The sequence below is a fragment of the Mauremys mutica genome, chromosome 8, assembly GCF_020497125.1.
Source record: "Mauremys mutica isolate MM-2020 ecotype Southern chromosome 8, ASM2049712v1, whole genome shotgun sequence".
In the NCBI taxonomy this organism is placed as follows: domain Eukaryota; kingdom Metazoa; phylum Chordata; order Testudines; family Geoemydidae; genus Mauremys; species Mauremys mutica.
In genome coordinates, this window is record NC_059079.1 from 90,446,686 (window position 1) to 90,465,318 (window position 18,633).

Consider the following 18,633-nt stretch of genomic DNA (forward strand, 5'->3'; position numbering starts at 1 on the left):
TGCTTTTCGAGGCACAACAGGAAATATGGGTGAATGCCTCCCAGGCCGAGATACAGACCCTGAGCTGGAGTTCATGATACACACATACATACACACACAGTGGCTTTGTCATTACCAGTGTATGTCTGTTCCTCTCCCCTGCCCCCCCACCATTCCCGCTACTCGGTTTCCTTTTGTTTTTTCAGTCCAGATCTCCAGTGGCAACATGGTCTCCTAAAGGATGGCTGCTCCAGCATGAAAAATATTAACACTGGGCCAGGTTGGGGTGTAAGAGGGGAAACTGATGTGGGAACTAGCCTAAAAACAAGACATAACTAGCCACTGCTAGTGAGTTAGGTGCAGGCTTAGTAGGAATTCATAGGAAGGAGGAAGGTGGAAAGTATATGATTAGTTTAGTCTAATTTCTGTATAGGTGTAAATGAAGCACATATGCAGCAGATCGGGCAGTTCCTAGCTTTAACAGCAGGAGCTTGTAAATGGGACAAAAAGCATGGGCCTCACATCTTGCCCATCACCACCAAAGACGCATCAGTGTGTTTACTTATAAGGCTGTAAACATTCTATACTGGGGTAGTGAATCTGCAGCCAGCAGCACCAGATGATTCTCTGCACTGCACTGTCACATCCCCCCCCATCAAGTGGTTTCCCCTTTCCCTAGAAATTAACCCTTGGAATGCTGGCACTTTCCAGCCTTTCAGATAAATGAGAGTTTGATAGTGTAATGTGACGGGATGGTGCCCAGAGCACTTTCAGCTTATGTGACGAGGGGCGATCATAAGCTTCCCACGTAGGCCTTGAAGTAGTATGGCAAAGAGTGCGGGAGTGCCACACTGACAGGTTGTTGTGGCACGGAGGCACAGACTTCTCCTGCTTCAAACCCTGCTCCACCTAGCGCGCACAGCTGCAGGATGCTGCTGCTTATTGGTTTTGTTGTAGTCGAATTGTGCGAAAAGCAGCCAGCTGCTAGCGGTAAAGGTTAAAAACCTCAGCACAGTTCTGTAGAGGAAGTTGCTGCTGTTCAGCCCGTGTGGCTGGGGTTGAGGAGAATACATGCTGTACACAATCCAGCACCCAGGAGTTGTGAGCTGCTCAGTAAGAAATGTTTAAATGAAGGGAGATGACCTGGAACTTTTAAACACTGCTGTCAATTTGCCTAGCACAGTTTGTACCATCTAATAGCAGCCTTGACACTCCAGAGCAGTGTTGCTGTTAAGAAGCAATAGTCTGCTTATTGTTCAGCCACAAAGATAACATCTCTGCAGCATCGTAGGTGGGCAGAAACTGTTCTATTGACTATGGGCTCCCCGCTTGGTCTTGAACGACCACCATGGCTCATCCTTGACCTGGAGATGTCCCTCCTGAGACCACAGGGGTGCTCAGTCCATAGGCTTATGTGACCCTTCATGCTACTTAGTTGGTCAAGAAGAGGGCTTAATTGAGAGGCTTAATTTATTGATCCAAACAAAGTTGGGTTCATCGCTCCCCCCTTTTCCCCATACAAACTCTTAATCTCTCTCCAGGCCAAACCTATAGACCAACCTCCACTCCCTGTGCTGGGGAACACAAGTGTCCATTCCCAGGGAACTTTGGGGAGCTGGAGTGACGACCGGCTCCTGTTGCACAAGAACCCCCCAGATGGCGCTTCCTGCCTGTCAGCTGACTCATTTAATCCAACTTTAATTACAACTAGTGATAGTTCAGAGACATCAGCTGCTCCTCACCATGCGAACTTACAGTGTGTAGCCCAAATAAATGCCAACTTTTTAAAAAAGAGAGAAGCTACATACCTTAGAGTTCCCTGAGTTTAAACACCCCCTAGAAAAAACAGTTTTATGCTTGTGTGGAATGAGCTCGCTAAACTTGCTACAGGAAGATTGAAACCATTTATAAAGAAACGTACTTCCTACTCTGTGTTGGATGATGGAAGGGGCAAACGAGAGCTCTGTGAAAGAGAGGAAGTTCACCTGAAACCAGAAACCATGCAAGAATCTGATGACTTGCAGGTTTGGGTCTCTTCATTGTAAACCCTTTAGCAGGCTTCCTCTCCTCCCCCAACTTCTTCCATCAAATTTGTTCCACACCCGTTCTGCATGGGCAAATGCAGTGGCTGGTGGGTGAGAAAAAACACAGTTTACTCTTCATTCTTAGCTGTGACATTGTTTTGGGGAGTGCTTGTCCTTAACTGTGACTTGATGGGAGCAGAACATTTTTTAAATGTTTTTGTGGCAGGGCACCAATGAACTGTAGCTTCTAGTAGAAGCAGTGGTAAATGCAGAAAGCGACACTTGTCCTCTGAGTTTTTATTTTTCAGAGCACTAGAGCGACTTCAGCAAACCCCTAGGAGCCAGAGGCCCTGTATTAAAAATTTGAGTAGCTCCTGGAAATGTGCGAGTACAGGCAAGTTACTGGGCTTCGTGTGCTCATCAGCTTTGCTGGAAAATTGGGTGTGTTCACTTGTTGCGGGCTTGGGGAATGAGGATTATTCTGGCTTCTTTTTTACCAAATCTGAAGAGTCCTAATGGGGCTGTAACCGGAGTGAAAGCCCAGGTGGTCCAGTGCACCGTTCCTTCTTTACCTACTGAGAGAATTACTTTTTCTGCGAAGGAGCAAATCGGTAACACAGCACAAGTTCTATAATCATTGAGTCAGAAGCACTCCTGACATTAAATGTGCACTTTTTTGAGGGAGGGGGGGTGATGAGCTTCACACTTACCATATGGGAAATGCGTGTCCCTCCTGTGGCCCTTTCTGTATAAATACAGCTGCTGGCTGGCTGCGCAAAGAGCAAGGGAAGGGACACCTCTGCAGCGGTTTGAAAAAACTTGGAAGGAGTGTGGATTCTTTGAACCCTCTTAAAATCCCCTTCCTGCTGCTTCACTGGAGCTTTCCGAGTGCACAGGAGAGGGCGTGGGAGGGTTCTTGCCTGGCACCAACATGCAACAGATCTCCCACGTCAAAGGTGCCCAACTATTGTTGCAAGATTCTGTTGAGTCTATTCTCCCTTGTGATCATAAAAAGGTGGATGTGCCCATGTGCTTGATTCTGGGGGACAAAATTAACCCCTTTGGTGCAGCTCAGGACTTTCCGTTAAACTGAAAACTAGATCAGTGTTGGGTACAACATCCCACAGCATCCTGCTCAGGTCAGGTTGCAGCCAACTGCACAATCAACATCTGTAGTGGCTACAAGAATCTGAAATACTCTCCTTGCTGCTGGGGGCAAAGGTGGTGGGGGTAAAGCCCCCATCATAGTATCTGGTGCCAGGGCTAGACAAGAGACTGCTTGTTGCACTTTCGGTAAAGAGATCTCTCTAGACCCTCTGTTGTATCAGTGGTCCTTGTGATTTCTGGTGGCATTAACAGTATGTGGTCAGCAGTCTGTCTTTTGTCTCTTGGGTCCCTCTGTGATGAAAACCAATACAAACCCAGCATGTAGTTGGGTGCTGCTGCACTTACAGCATACAAAGTGTTAACCAAAGACTGAAGAGTGTAACCCAGGAGATTTGTGACTGTTTTAACAATTTGAGTGAAAAGGGGGGAAAAAAAGCTATTGTTGAGGCTAAATTTCCTCTTCGGGAGCTCAGACCCATAGATGGGCTCAGCAGGCTTTGCTAAGGAAGTCCTGAACTTGTTGCATTGAAAAAATTATTATAAACAGGATGTTTGCCAAAGCCCCTCTCCTAACTGCTCATAAGAAAGCCAGCCCAGACTTTGTTGGCTCTACTGTTGAATGTGAGACTCCTGATTTGAGGGGGGCAGGGGCTGTGCTGGCTAGCCACATCTCCACACCAACCTTTGTAGTTTTAGGAGGCAGCTTCCTGAGAAGGCTGTGCAATCTGCATCCTAGCAGCACTGGATCCTGTGCTTGCCAAGGATTATAAATATTGAGTGGTTTCAGAGTAGCAGCCGTGTTAGTCTGTATCTGCAAAAATAACAGGAGTACTTGTGGCAGCTTAGGGTACGTCTACACTACGGGATTATTCCGAATTTACATAAACCGGTTTAACAAAACAGATTGTATAAAATTGAGTGTGCGCGGCCACACTAAACACATTAAATCGGTGGTGTGCATCCACGGTGCGAGGCTAGCATCGATTTCTGGAGCATTGCATTGTGGGTAGCTATTCCGTAGCTATCCCATAGTTCCCGCAGCCTCCCCCGCCCCTTGGAATTTCCGGGTTGAGATCCCAGTGCCTGATGCGGCAAAATCATTGTCGCGGGTGGTTCTGGGTAAATGTCGTTAGTCACTCCTTCCGCTGGGAAAGCAACGGCAGACAAGCATTTCGTGCCTTTTTTCCCTGGATTGCCCTGGCAGATGCCATAGCATGGCAATCATGGAGCCTGTTTAGCCTTTTGTGACTGTCACCGTATGTGTACTAGATGCCGCTCACAGAGGCGATTCAGCAGCGCTACACAGCAGCATGCTTTTGCTTTTGCATGATAGCAGAGATGGTTACCAGCCATATTGTACCATCTACCATGCCATAAATTGGTAATAAGATGATCGTGGCTACCAGTCCTTTTGCACTGCTACATCTGTTGCTGTCATAAGTGCCCCTGGCTGCTCTTAGCCAGGGGTGCAAAAGCCAAAATTGGGAATGACTCCCTGAGTCAATCCCTCCTTTTTGGTATCTAAAAATAGAATCAGTCCTGCCTAGAATATGGGCAAGTGTACTAGAGAACCACTGTATCATAGAACCAGAGAGCACAGCTGCTCTGTGTCAGATCCTGCAGAAATTATGAGCTGTATGCTATTCACAGGGGGTGCTCCTGCAACAACCCCACCTGTTGATTCCGTTCTTCCCTCAGCCTTCCTGGGCTACCATAGCATTGTCCCCCCACTTGTGTGATGAAGTAATAAAGAATGCAGGAATAAGACACAGTGACTTGTTAGTGAGATATGAGTGGAAGGCAGCCTCCAGCTGCTATGATAGTCCAGACAGGACAGTAAGGAGTGTGTAGGAGAGGAGCCCAGCATCCCTCTGTTAGTCCAGGGGCAATTGAATCTTTTCTTTACACATGAAGGGTGGGGGCTGATGGAGCTCAGCCCCCTGTTGCTATGATGACGATGGTTATCAGCCATACTGTACCATCTACCAGGAAAAATTAGGGCCAGGCGCCCTTGATTGACCTTACTGATGCTAGTCAGCATGGTTACCAGTCCTTTTGCACTGCCCCATGTGCCAATAGGCTGATGATGAGGACGGATACCAGCCATATTGCACCATCAGCCATCCATAGCGTGGGGGGAGCAAGGATGTTGGTGTTGAGTGCTGCACCATCGCGTCTATCTGCAGCATTCAGTAAAGATAGGGTGACATGTAAAAGAGTCAAGAGAGGATTGTTTTCCCTTTCACTTCTGGGGGGGGGGGGGGTGCGTAAATTGCCTAGCTATGCCCTGACCCACCGCGGACACTGTTTTTGACCCTAGAAGCATTTGGAGCTCAGCCAAGAATGCAAATGCTTTTCAAAGACTGCAGGAACTGTGGGATAGCTTGAGTCCTCCAGTCCATGAGCGTCCATTTGATTCTTTGGCTTTCCGTTACGCTTGTCACGCAGCAGTGCGCTGAGTCCCTGCTATGGCATCTGTCTGGAGATTTTTAAAAATGATTTTGAATTTCGTCTTCTGTAACAGAGCGCTGATAGAACAGATTTGCCTGCCCTTACAGCGATCACGTCCGCATCGTCCATGCGGGAGCTCTTTCTTTATTTTGATTTTTAACTGCATCACAACACGTGCTGATCGGAGCTCCACGCTGGGCAAACAGGAAATATTCAAAAGTTCGCGGGGCTTTTCCTGTCTACCTGGCCACTGCATCCGAGTTCAGATTGCTGTCCAGAGCGGTCAGTGTTGCACTGTGGGATACCGCCCGGAGGCCAATACCGTCGATCTGCGGCCACACTAACCCCAATCCGATATGGTAATACCGATATTAGCGCTACTCCTCTCGTTAGGGAGGAGTACAGAAACCGGTTTAAAGAGCCCTTTATACCGATATAAAGGGCCTCTTAGTGTGGACGGGTGTGGCGTTAAATCGGTTTTACGCTCCTAAAACCGGTTTAAACGCCTAGTGTAGACCAGGCCTTCGAGACTAACAAATTTATTTGAGCATAAGCTTTCGTGGGCTACAGCTATAGAATAACGTGCTGCCTTCACCGGTTGGCTTTTGCAAGACACCGTTAGGGCTGCAGGTGACTGGACAGTGCATGCTGAATCTTTGGTTTGCAATCTGTATGAAACCTGTAGGCTTTTGGCCAAGGAGTGGCTAGAATCCTGGTGTATCATGCCTTTTGTACCATACAGAATGCACAGTCCCTATCCTAAAGAGCTTGCACTCTGAAAGATGCCTGAGGGAAGCCAGAGGGCAGGATGAATAGGCCGTGGATTTTGCTTCTCTCCGTCTCCCCCGCACCTTTTGAATTATTAAACTCTTCTCTATGGGAAGAAGTGAAGTGGGGGTTTTTTGGGGTTTTTTTGGTTTTTTAAGGGACTGGGGAGAGTTTAAGGGGGGGCGACGTGTCATGGGGAGGGCATGATCTCCAGACAGGACAGCATGGCACAGGGCAGGGAGGAGGAGATGGGAGCAAACAGGGTATTAACATTGGCATCGTTCATGGAGTGAGGTGGTACCAGGCTACCTGTGATTTGCAGGGTGACATTGACAGAAAATACAGTACAGTTAGCTAGCTTATCAAAACAGGTGAAAATAGGACTGAGTAAAGGGTTAATCTGTAGCCAAAGTCTTTTAATGAGTTACAGGCATAATCAGTGCGCAGAAACATGGACTCTTGTCAACAATTCTTTTTACGACTGTCTTAACTTGCCCAGAACCTCATTTAAACCAGACCACCAGGGTGCCTGCTCTGTGGCATGTGAATGACTCAGAGATCGTTACCCTTTGTGCTTTAAATCCTGTCTGTGTAATATCCAAATCCTGCTTTTTTTGCCACCTTCCTCAACCCTCTCTCATTTCATGGCTTCAAGTTCAAGAGTCATAGTTGCTGCCGACATCCAGGGCTGGCTTTCGATGTGGCTTCAGTTTATTAATAGTAACAATGCCTGGGTTTTTATTTTGTGTGTGTGTGAGAGAGAGAGAGAAAAAACACATGCTTTGCAGCACGGCATTCTGTGGGACGGAATGTATGGGATAGTGTGTCCAGCGCTAAAAGGTGAACTCAGGTCATTGGACTTCATGCATTTGGGACTGTGAGAGTTAGACTGTTTAAACTCAGATTTCAGGGCTGAAAGGAGCACAAATGCTTTCTAGATGTTTAGACCAACCAGCCCCGACCCTTAGTTATCCTTTAGCATCTCTGGCCTAGTTGAAAATGCATTTTTTTTTTTTAACCTTCCAGTTTCCCATTGTCTGGCTCTCTTCCTCCCCGCCTCCCCACCCCCCACCCTTTTCTCTGTGCTCAGCCTGTGTTTCAGATGTATTAACTTTCCTGGCTTTCTCTGCCTCCTCCCCTTCTCATACTGTAAACCAAAATGAGGTTTTGCAAAGGTCAAACACACCAAATATTGATCCAAACAAAGCTGGGTTTGTCGCTCCTCCATTCCCCATACAAACTCATAATCTCTCTCCAGGCCAAACCTATAGACCAACCTCCACTCCCTGTGCTGGGGAACACAAGTGTCCATTCCCAGGGAACTTTGGGGAGCTGGAGTGACGACGGGCTCCTGTTGCACAAGAACCCCCCACATGATGCTTCCTGCCTGTGTCAGCTGACTGGCTCTGTGGCACTCCACTCTCTTTCAAGAGTGACTGCGTTTGAGGAAGGATGCTTTAGAGTATTTTGACCTTAAATGCTTCAGCGGGAGGGTGGTCTGGCAACCAGTTTAACATCTGGGTGTCTAAGGGTATGTCTACACAGCAAAGAAAAACCTGGGGTTGGCCCTGTGGGGCTCAGGCTGTGGGTCTGTTTCATTGCTGTGTAGATGTTTGGGTTGAGTTGGAGCTGGAGCCCAAGGTCTGGGATCCTTTCACCCCGCAGGGGCCTAGAGCCAGGATCGGCTGGCACAGGTCAGCAGCGGGTGTCTAGTTGCTGTGTAGACGTACCCTAAGGGGCTGACTGTGAGGTGCTCAGAACTTGCTCTGCCCATTTAAATCAGTGGGACTGCTTACAGGTGAAGTGCCTCAGGGGGTGAACTTTGAGTTCCCATCTCTTCTTGGGGCTCTGCCCCCTGCCATTTACAGCTTCAAAGAATTCAAATTACAAAAGTAAACATGGATGCTCCCAGAAGAGGACCTGGAGGAACTTGCATGTGGCTGGAACCTTCTGGCACAGCGCAGGAAGCATGTTGATAGCTGCTCACTGGGAGTCTGAACTGACCCTTATGCAAAGGCCATGTAGGACTGACTTACCTCGAGCTTCTGGGCTGAGCTCGAGGTTTGTGAACCCTGGGTCGAAGGTAGGTCCAAGAACCGAACCCAGGTGTGCTGCCTGGTAGTACAAGCAACGACAGGCAGCTTCTGGTTGGGCCTTCTTCATGAAAGCAATGTAAGTGGTGCTGAGCTGTATGAATGAAGGGAGTCCAATCCCTTCTCGATGGTACTGCTCTGACACTGCTGCTCCCGGAAAGAGCAGAGGGGGGTTCTCATTTTTCAATAGCCGTAGCATCTTATCCTTCCCCATTATGAGACTGAACATGCCACTGCTACAAAACTCCATGCCAGTCCCCATCATTCTGGATTGTTTTGCCCTCTAATGCTCCGTCCAGAGGAAGTGCTTTTCCCCTTTGGCAGTTTCCCCTCGCTGGCAGTTGTGCATAGCAGGGGAATCCCGTGTGATCGCTTGGCTTGCAGATGCATGGAACTGCATCCACTTGTTCTAATGGATGGGGTGGAGAATGCCACTTAAAGTAACTGGTTTAAGTGAGGCAGCCCCAGCCTCACTTGGGTTGTGATATGGAGCTAATGAACCAAGTGGGGATATGGGGCAGGGAAACAGTATCAGTAGAGCAGCCCCTGCGTTTTTACTCTACTGGGGACACTCCAGTTTTAAACACCAATCTAGGTAATGCCACAACTGCACCCCTTTCTCATGCTAGCGTGTGGGCCATATTGTCCCAGCTTCTTCACCTACTGTGAGTTCCGTGACTCGCATTCCAAATTGTTCTCCCGGTTTTCAAACTCTCTGGGCTCGTTCCATCGATTCACCTTATATCCGCCTACTCCCCAGCCTTTGCCTCTGCCTCATTTCTCGCAACTCTGCAGGTGAAGACACTTTGCCTAGTGCTGCTGCATCTGCCTTGGATCTCTCAACCCTGTCCAGACCAATTTCCTCGCTGACTCCTGAGTGCCAGCTGGCTCTCTGTACAGTGATTGTAAGGGACACGAAGTAGTACATTGCCCTTCTATAGGGCAAAAAAGAGCAATAAAAATTATTAGAGATATGGAACAGCTTCCGTACGAGGAGAGATTAATAAGACTGGGATTTTTTCAGCTCAGAAAAGAGACAACTAAGGGGGAGATATGATAGAGGTCTATAAAATCATGACTGGTGTGGAGAAAGTGAATAGGGAAATGTTGTTTACTCCTCCTCATAACACAAGGACTAGGGGTCATCAAATGAAATTAATAGGCAGCAGGTTTCAAACAAAAAGTATTTCTTCACACAACGCACAGTCAACCTGTGGAACTCCTTGCCAGAGGATGTTGTGAAGGCCAAGACTATAACAGGGTTCAAAAAAGAACTAGGTAAGTTCATGGAGGATAGGTCCATCAATGGCTATCTGTTATGTTGCTATTATCTGCCTCTATCAAGGATTTGCCAGAAGCTCGGACTGGGAGACCGGATGGCTCACTTGATGATGACCTGTTCTGTTCATTCCCTCTGGGGCATGCACCTGGCATTGGTCACTGTTGGAAGACAGGATACTGGGCTAGATGGTTCTCTGGTCTGACCTAGTATGGCTGTTCTTATATTCTATAGCACCTTCAGTCTGAGGAGCTCAAAGCATTGTAGAGACTAATGAATTATGCCTCACGCTGTCTCAGAAACAGGGAAGTAGTATTTCCATTGCACACCTGTGCAATCTGAGGCAAAAGGAGTAGGATGTGACTTGACCAAAGTTGCACAGTGAGTCAGTTGGAAAGCTGGGAATTAAACCCAAATCTCCTGAGTCCTAGTCCTGTGCTTTTTTAACCATAAGAGTGTCCTTCCTCAAAGCGGTGTGGATTAGTACTACCGCAGCATGAAATGTCTGGCTCCACACGGAGCTGCAGTTCAGTCAGCTCTGTCCTCAGTAGCCCCATCTAAAAGGGGGCTTAGCTTATTTGGTTATTGTCCTCAAAAGTAAACTCTGGCCTTCAACCTCTCTGCATGTTGCCCTGTATGGTACTGGGACATGAAAAGAGACACCGTCAGGGTGGTTTTATAGTGCAAGGTATTTTTCCATACCCTTATCTCAGCCCCTGAAAGTTTGAAAACGGACTCTTTGCTTACCTGAGCCCACTTCTGTCCTGTGAACACACGCTCTGGTGGTTGGGCTGCTCTGGGGAGCTGGGCTGTTGGCACAGAGCTGCTCTTTTTGAAGTAAGGTGTTGGAAGCATTCTCACTGAGATGGATGGAGGTGGAGGTGGAAACCCAGGCAGTCTGCAGACCAGTGCCAGAGGGCTTGGGTGGCCCAACTTTGGACCCAGCAACCTGGATGAGATCCCTCTCCAACATACAGCAAAGCGGTCTTATGTGATTCTGAGTCTCCAGTGCTGCAGCCTCTTTGCTTGGGATCTCCTGAAGGGCACAGTTGCATGATCATCTAGCACTGCAACCCGCTGAGGCGTAATCTCAGACGGCACTAATCCATTATTCTGCCTAATCCTGCTAAGTAGAGGCTTTTGTTCTTGAGAGGAGTAAATCACTAGCCAGGCTGCAGTCGTATTAGCATTTGCCAGTCAATTTGGAAAGCCTCTTAGCTTTCTGCATGGAAATATGGTATCCACATGGCTTCTGCTGGCACTTTCCACAAGTAGCATCTTGGCGGCTGCGTGAGCGGCAGCACAGCCAGGAGAGCTAGCCTGGTGGCTGCAGCTTTGTACCACATGTGGAAGATTTGTCTTGTCTCTCACACCACTGGGCTATTGGCGCAGGGCCCGGCTCTTCAGCAGTGATCATACCAACAGAGTAAGAAGCAGCACTGGGTGAGGGGATGCCAGAAGTTTAGTCACTGTGGCTATGTCTGTACTAGACAGGGTTCTTCCATCGCTGTAGTAAATCCACCTCTCCAAGAGGAAGTAGCTAGTTCGAGGAAAGAATTATTCCAGCGACCTAGTGCTGTCTACACTAGGGCTTAGGTCAGCTTAACTACGTCTCTCAGGGGTGTGAATTTTTCACATCCTTGAGTGACGTAGCTGGGTCAAACTAACTTTCTGGGACTCGGCCTTGAAGGGTGGTGGTGATGGTGCAGGAGGATGCTGGGATACCAGCAGATACATAGTACCTCCTCCATAGTGGAGGTAACAAAGATCTGGCAGTTGACTACAGCTCTGTACTGAAATGTTTTTCCTCAAATCACTTATAAAATCAGGAGAAGGCTGCTAACTATGGAGCAATCAAAACCAAACGTAAAAAAGCCCCTAAAAAAAAAAAAAAGTGACATAGTAATTCCAGCCACATCAGCTCTCTGGTATGACAGCTATCTCATCCTGTTGGCAAGTCCAGAGCTCTGGATGGAACAGCCCCTGTTCCCAGCGGCCATCAAAAGCTGTAAACAAACATGAAGACGGAACTGAAACCTTAAGGCTGCTCCAGATGGGCCTCCAGGTATGAGGGTCTAGACTGGCTTTGATTCACATGCGTGTCAGCGTAATAAGAAAACAAAACTTCTGTCGCTGTAGCCAAGTAAAGCTCTGTCCTGCTTCCTCAGATTGTGGGTCGTAGGGACCTCAGGGAAGCTCTCGGAGGGATGTGCTCTGTGTGTGTGTACGCCCTTTCTGTTGGGAACAACAGAGTACCATGTGGATTCTGTGCCATGATTGCCTGCGAGATCTCTCACTCCAGGGAGAACATGGCACATGTAGAACTTATGGTTTTGTAGCATCAGGAATAAAACTCTGGCTAACAAAAACCACTGAGTGTCTCTGTGCTGCTGCAAGAATGGTGAATAAATCTGAACAGTGCAGAGGGTTACCAAGAGCTAGTCTTGTTTGAGTGGGGCGGGGGAAGTAGGTTTGGCTCCAACAGAAGCCCCTTTGCTCCCTTTTCCCTGTCACGTGGGCTGTACTCAGAAATACAGGTTTCAGATCTCTGTTTATAACTGATTTTAACCCCTATCTCTTTGTTTTGCTAGATCATGATTGAGTTTTGCCCTGGTGGGGCAGTGGATGCTGTCATGCTAGGTAAGTGCCGCAAATCAATATCCTTACTTTGACTAGGGGTATGTCGGAGACAGAGAAATCTGCACCCGAAGGACTGCGGGGCAGCTCCCTCCTCTTCATGTAATGTTCCTGTGCTCCTTAGCAGCAGACGCGACATCCTCCACTACCCTCCCAGGGTGTGGCTTCTTGCATGGCTTTTGTAGGGTGGTGGGTCATGGTTTTCTGTGTAACTAAATAGAAACCCTGCTGCAGCCTTAACTATGGAGCCTCTGCCTCTCCTCCATAATCTGCGTGTTGGCTAGGTTTATTGTGGCAACCTCTTGGCATCTTCCGAGATACGTGTGTCAGTCTGCTGCATGGTCTGTAGATTGCTCAGTATTGGCAAGCAGTGGGGTGGAGGTGATTTTTAGGGGGGATGGGTGCCTATAATACTTCCTGCCTGAGGAGGTCTGTTTGGGACCCCATTTATAAGCACACTGATACCGTGTCACTTGTATGCGCCTAAAGAAAGCCTCTGGTAAAAGGAAAAGGGGTTTAGCTGTTAATCTGGGTGTCATTGACATTGAGTCTCTCCAAGTCTCCTTCCACCCCTAGCATCAGTAATCCATTGAAACAGCTAGTGTTAAACTGAGACCAAGGGCTAGTCTACACTGACAATGACGTGGCACTGGGAGAGAGCTCTCCCAAAACTCTTAAAAAACCACCTTCACGAGGGGCGTAGCTGCCAGTGCTGGGGCACTGTCTACACTGGCGCTTTACAGCGCTGCAACTTGCTGCACTCGGGAGGGTGGTTTTTCACACCCCGAGCGAGAAAGTTGGGGTGCTGTTAATTGCCGGTGTAGACAGGCCCTTACATTAATGCCATGAAGCCATCACTTTAACTCCTCCCTTCTGCATGGGCCTTGCCTCTAGTTGAGAGGAGCTGACCTTTGAGTGCTATGAAGCATATTGATGTCAGCTAGAGCAGCACAGTTGCACCCAGCAGCCCCCATTGGCATGTCAGCCCCATTGTGCCGGGCACAGTACATACCTATAAGAAGACACAATCTCTCCCTTAAAAAAAAAAAAGGGCTCCCCCTGCTGGAGAGTGAGAACAGTGCTCCTGGTCTCTGCTCATTTAGAGACTGTGGAACAAGGTCACAACCTCGACTTTGGTCACTTTCTCCTGGGTTTTTTCCCCCCAGTGTTCATGAAGATCTGACTGTTTTCTGCTGCGGAAGTGAGCTGAGCCCAGGCTCGTCACTTTCAGTTCCCAGTCTGCAAATTGGAAACATGTGCCTAATTCAGGAAACTTGCCTAAAGAACTGCAGTGTTCTGCTGTGGGGTCCAAATCACCACATCTTATGGTAGCCTGGCGTCCGTGTTCGGGGGCAAGGATGCCTGGTTGATAAGGGACGATGCAGTCTCTGCCGCGAAGCTGCACTCACAGTGCTGGGGCTGTGGTGTGGATTTGCTGTTGTTGAGCTTTCCAGCTGAATGGTAGGTCCCAGCAGGGCAAGAGAGCTCCAACCCACCTAAGTCTCTTGGGGCCCTAGACTCCTGTCTGATCAGGTCTGGTATCTCCTGTTTCATAGGCAGCCAGCCTTGCAGAGGATATGGTTTAGAATGGAGGAGGGAGAAAACAGGTATTATGAAATCCTGACTGGCCTGGCCATACAAGCCAAGGGATGGCGATGTTGCCATAATCTCCCAGTATCAGGGTATATTAAATAGGTGATTGGGGATCGGGAAAGGCTGCTGCCCATGTAGGTAAATCAGTCCCAAGAAGGTTAACAGTAAAGGTGGTCTGGAAAACAAGAGAGGTGGGAAAATCATGACCATTTACATTTGCCCGAACAGCTGTGCAGTGAAAGCCTTGGTTCGGCCAGACTCGTAGCTGAGGGTCACTGAAAATCTCCAGCTTTGAGTTACTGAAGGGAAGGGGGAGGTGGAAAAGCAGGGAGAAGAACAAAACAGCTGAACCAGCATCTTTTTCTCTGATTCTGCGATTAAGTTCCTTGGCTTTGAATGAATGGCTGTCCTACTTAACATAAGCTCCCTTCAGTCCTTGAGTCTGCCCCCTCCTTTGGTGTACAATAGGCTATTCTAGCTGCCCGGAACACATCTACATCTATTCCAGCTGCCCGGATCTGCAGGTTCCAGTGTTGTCCATTTTTTACTAAACTTTGGGCACAGAGGGAAGTTTAACACAAGGAGGCTGGGTGGGGAGAGGGGAGTGGAGGCCTGACTCTTCTCAACATTCTGCTAGGTAGATGGTTTGCTGAGATGGTGCCTTGGGATAAAGGTCATAGAGTGAGGATCTCCTGATGGGTGGGGGAAAGCGCACAGGAGCATAACTTTGGTTTTTGGGCGTCCTAACAAGCTGCAGAAATAGAAGGCTGCTGTAGTTGGGCTGACAAATGTATATGAATTGTGCACGTGTCTGTTGACTAGGCCTAGCACCACTCAGGTCATGTCTCTCCCTGTACCCACACTGCCTTGTGGCCAGCTTCTCACTGTTTGGGGCAAGGATTGCAGTCCTCCTTGCCTTAGTGTGCAAATCAGTATCCCAGTGCAGATTCTGGTGTCTCCTGCAATTAGAGTTCAGGTCTGTTCTCTCCACAGTGCCCCAGTGGTGAGTACTTGTGTCCAGCCCTCAAGGTGGGAAATCAGACTCCCTTTTAGGATTCCAAGGATGACTGATCTATAGGTTTCCCTCAAAGGGAAATGTGTGCATCATCTGTGATGCTCTCGTGCCAGTTGACCCACATGTGTCCTGGAGGGGTTCAATAGTATCCCTGTTCTGAAAGCATGTGGGAATATTGTGCTGTGAGCTTAGGGAATTAACTTTCTCAATACTAGAGCGATTTGTATTGGTGTCCCACTGACCTAACAGATGTATAGTGGCCATATACAGTCTGCTGCACAGGGTCTGGGTCACAGGCTGCATCTGTAGCTCAAGTGAAGCCTCTCTAATCCCCTCTTGGTTTAACTGCTGTCTCTCTGCAGAGTTGGATCGAGGCCTGACGGAACCCCAGATTCAAGTGATTTGCCGCCAGATGTTAGAGGCTCTTGTCTACCTCCACAGTAAAAAGATCATCCACCGTGACTTAAAGGCAGGCAATGTACTACTGACCCAGGATGGAGATATCAAACTCGGTGAGCTTTTAGTTGGGGTGTCACAGAGAGAGAAGATGGGTGCATGCTTGCTAGGTGTATAATTCTGAATTGGTGGCGATTCAGTCTCCGCTGCGTAGCTTTGCTGTACTTGTGACCGTATTGTAATAAACTCTTAGCAACTGTGCATAGTCTCTTACAAGCCACATTTTAAGAAGCCTTGGTTATCTGTACGTCAGAAACAAAACTTCAGGTTGACATTTTTTCAAAGGCAAAATATCCCTCCAATGGGAGAGGGGTAATATGCATTGGTTTGTAAGGGTCTCCTGCTCTGAAGCCTTGCTTCTCATCCTTATCGATTGGGTCTGGTTATAGGAGGAAGGGGGCAGGTTTGATGTCACTCAGTAGGATACATGCTTGGGAGGCAAAATCTGCTGTGAAACTAGCCAGTGTGTTTAATCTGAGGAGTTTACTTAATATCTGGTGGAAGTAAAGATGCTGGGAAATTTTCTGCACACTGCTGGGGCAGAAGGCTAGAACGTAAGGAAGACAGTTGGAAGGAATAAAGTCGTTGCTGCTTGAGCAGCACTGGCTGCCTACTGGCTGCAACTCAGCTTTGAGAAACATGCTGCTCTGTAGATTTTCTTTAACCTGAAGCTCAGGTTTGGCAGCTGAGCAAATGGGAGACGGAAATGAGGAAGGGGAGCATGTCTCTCTTTTCACCATCAGCTCTCATGTAAGGGGACTTCCTACGGGGAGGAAGTGTTGGTCCGGCTTGCACATCCTTCAGGAAACTGCTTCACCAGGTCTTCCGCCTGAATGTCTTCAGGGGTACTGTAACACGCTGGCTTGTTGAACAGTCACTCAGAGTCAAGCAGCGGCTTTGGATCATGCATTATGAATTCTTCACTGAAAAATGTATCACAAGTGATGCCAACACTTGCAGAATTTTCCTGCTGTTCTGCAATCGTGGTTACAATAGCAAAAGGAATGGAGTTGTATTACATGTAGGGCATCTCTCTTCTGTCCAGTCACTCGTTCTGCTGTTATTTTAATCACTGTTTGTTTTGTTTCACATCTTGCAGGATGCCCAGAAATTGTACTTTGGGTGTGAAACATGTGCAAAGCAAAAATAGGCAGTGTTCTACAGTCTCCCCTTTCCCAGGAGAATCTAAGTGCTGGAGTAAGGTGCCAGACTGGCACGGCTGGAGACTGGACTAATTCCTCTATCCACAGAACAGGCCTGGCACAAGGCAGGGCAGGCTTCCCTAAAGAGCTGCTCTGCCAACATGCTGTGAGCCTGAGTTGAATTGACCTTCCTCTACTCCTTAGGGATGAGAGGCAATTCATTCTCTGCAGCCCAGCCCATATTGTACAAGGCCTCTCTCTTGAGGCTGCCAACAGGAATGATGGTGCTGGTAGTGATGGTAGGCTTTTATGATGTGTCTGGGAACAAGACTGAGATCTGTTCCAGTTAATTACATGTGAACCAGTGAACAGGCAACCATTTAAATCTTCCTATGGCCTTGGGCCACATTCACATCAGCAACCCAGAATCACTTGACCCTTCTAAGTCAGCTCCTTAAAGGATATATGATGGGATGGGGGAAGGAATCTTCCAAAGAGACTAAGAACCACAATGATGGGGCTGGGCTGGAATGAGAGCAAAACTGATGATCTCTTAGAGTCATGAGATTGGCCATACTGGGTCAGATCAATGGTCCATCTACCCAAGTATCCTGTCTTCCAGCAGTCGCCAATCCCAGATGCTTCAGAGGGAATGAACAGAACAGGGCAATTATTGAGTGGACCATCCCCGTTATCCACTCCCAGCTTCTGGCAATTAGAAGCCTAGGGACACCCAGGGCATGAGGTTGCTTGGGGAGTCTTGTTGAGTTGGTTAGTGCTGTCTAAAGTGTCTCTTCTGTAGCAGGCACAGAATGCTTCCTGTTAACCAGGAGGGAGATGGCTAATGTCACTTGATAATTATCATTTGTTGGGTTGTGGGGAAGGGAAAGGAGGTAATTTTGACTCTTTGCCTTATTTGTTTCAAAAGTAAGACTTCTTGTTAACAAATTGTGCCTCTAAGAGACTTAGCAAATGGGCTTGCATGGAGTATCTGCTCTTTCATGTCTTGTAAAGAGGTCCATTAACCTGGAGAAATATTCTTAGGGCCTCACGGATGGAAGGAACTCATGCACTCAGAGGTACATTTACTTCACAATCTTTGGTCTAGAGAGGATGCATATTCATACTACACAGCACTCTTGCCTTTGCTTTACAATTCTGAAAGGCATTTTGGTTCTTTTAGAGCATCTAATGTGATTAATCTCTTTGCAGCTGACTTTGGAGTGTCTGCCAAAAACATTAAAACTTTGCAGAGACGAGATTCCTTCATCGGGACCCCTTACTGGTGAGTAAACTGGCTTGTTCAGCAGCCTTATGTTGAAAGGTGAATTCAGTGGGAGCGGTGCATTTTCAGCACCTTTTGGAGGTCAGACCGGAAATCTAGAGTATAACATTGTCTTGCTAGGGATGAGGATGTGATGAACGTAGGGTCCACTTAACCAGGTTGCCTTATCAGGTGTGGATTGGAGGATTTTAGCATATGTTCAGAAATCTTAAGAAAAAAATAACTAAAATACCTCTTCCGTATCCTCTCGACTCTCAAGAGTCTCCCCAACTGTGTATATCGTAAAGGGGCAGCGAGGAGTGTGTTGGGGCAGCTGGAGACAAACAGGAATGGTCTTCAGAATAGTCTTCTGTTGGAATGGCACCCCTCCCTCCAACCCAGTGCAATTCCTACAACTTGGAAGTGGGTGGAATCTGGGACATGTGCTCTCTCTCCTTCCTCCTCCCCCACCACATATGGTGGAATGTTCTTTGAAGCAGCTCCAAGTGCATGGGAGCCACAACTCACTCCAGGAATTTAATCTCTAAATCACCCTTGTGCTGAAGGAATGGGATCAATGAGCATTAATTTATTGTCTGAAGCAGCATCCATGCCAGATGTCACTGCCCTGGAGGTTTTCACAGACTGCCTAGGCTGTCTCAGCTGATTTGGGAATGGGGGGGAAGGAGGGGAAATATGGGTCTTGTCAAACCGTGGGAAAGCTGCTGTTCCCCCTTGGCTAGCTGTGAAGTCCTATTTCAGGTGAAGGTGCAGTGCTGCAGATCGATGAGAGAGTTTAAATACTGACTCCTGGGGCTTGTGTGC

The 18,633-nt window shown here is 48.0% G+C and overlaps 1 protein-coding gene across 3 annotated transcripts in view; it reads left to right on the plus strand.

The window, feature by feature from the left end:
* STK10 (serine/threonine kinase 10) overlaps positions 1-18,633 on the plus strand; it is a 90,682-nt gene that overhangs the window by 46,285 nt on the left and 25,764 nt on the right. For all 3 annotated transcript variants that reach the window (XM_045027683.1, XM_045027684.1, XM_045027682.1), the window contains 3 exons: positions 12,293-12,341; positions 15,309-15,458; positions 17,757-17,829. In XM_045027683.1, coding sequence (XP_044883618.1) covers positions 12,293-12,341; positions 15,309-15,458; positions 17,757-17,829 — 272 coding nt within the window. The remainder of the gene's footprint in view (positions 1-12,292; positions 12,342-15,308; positions 15,459-17,756; positions 17,830-18,633) is intronic.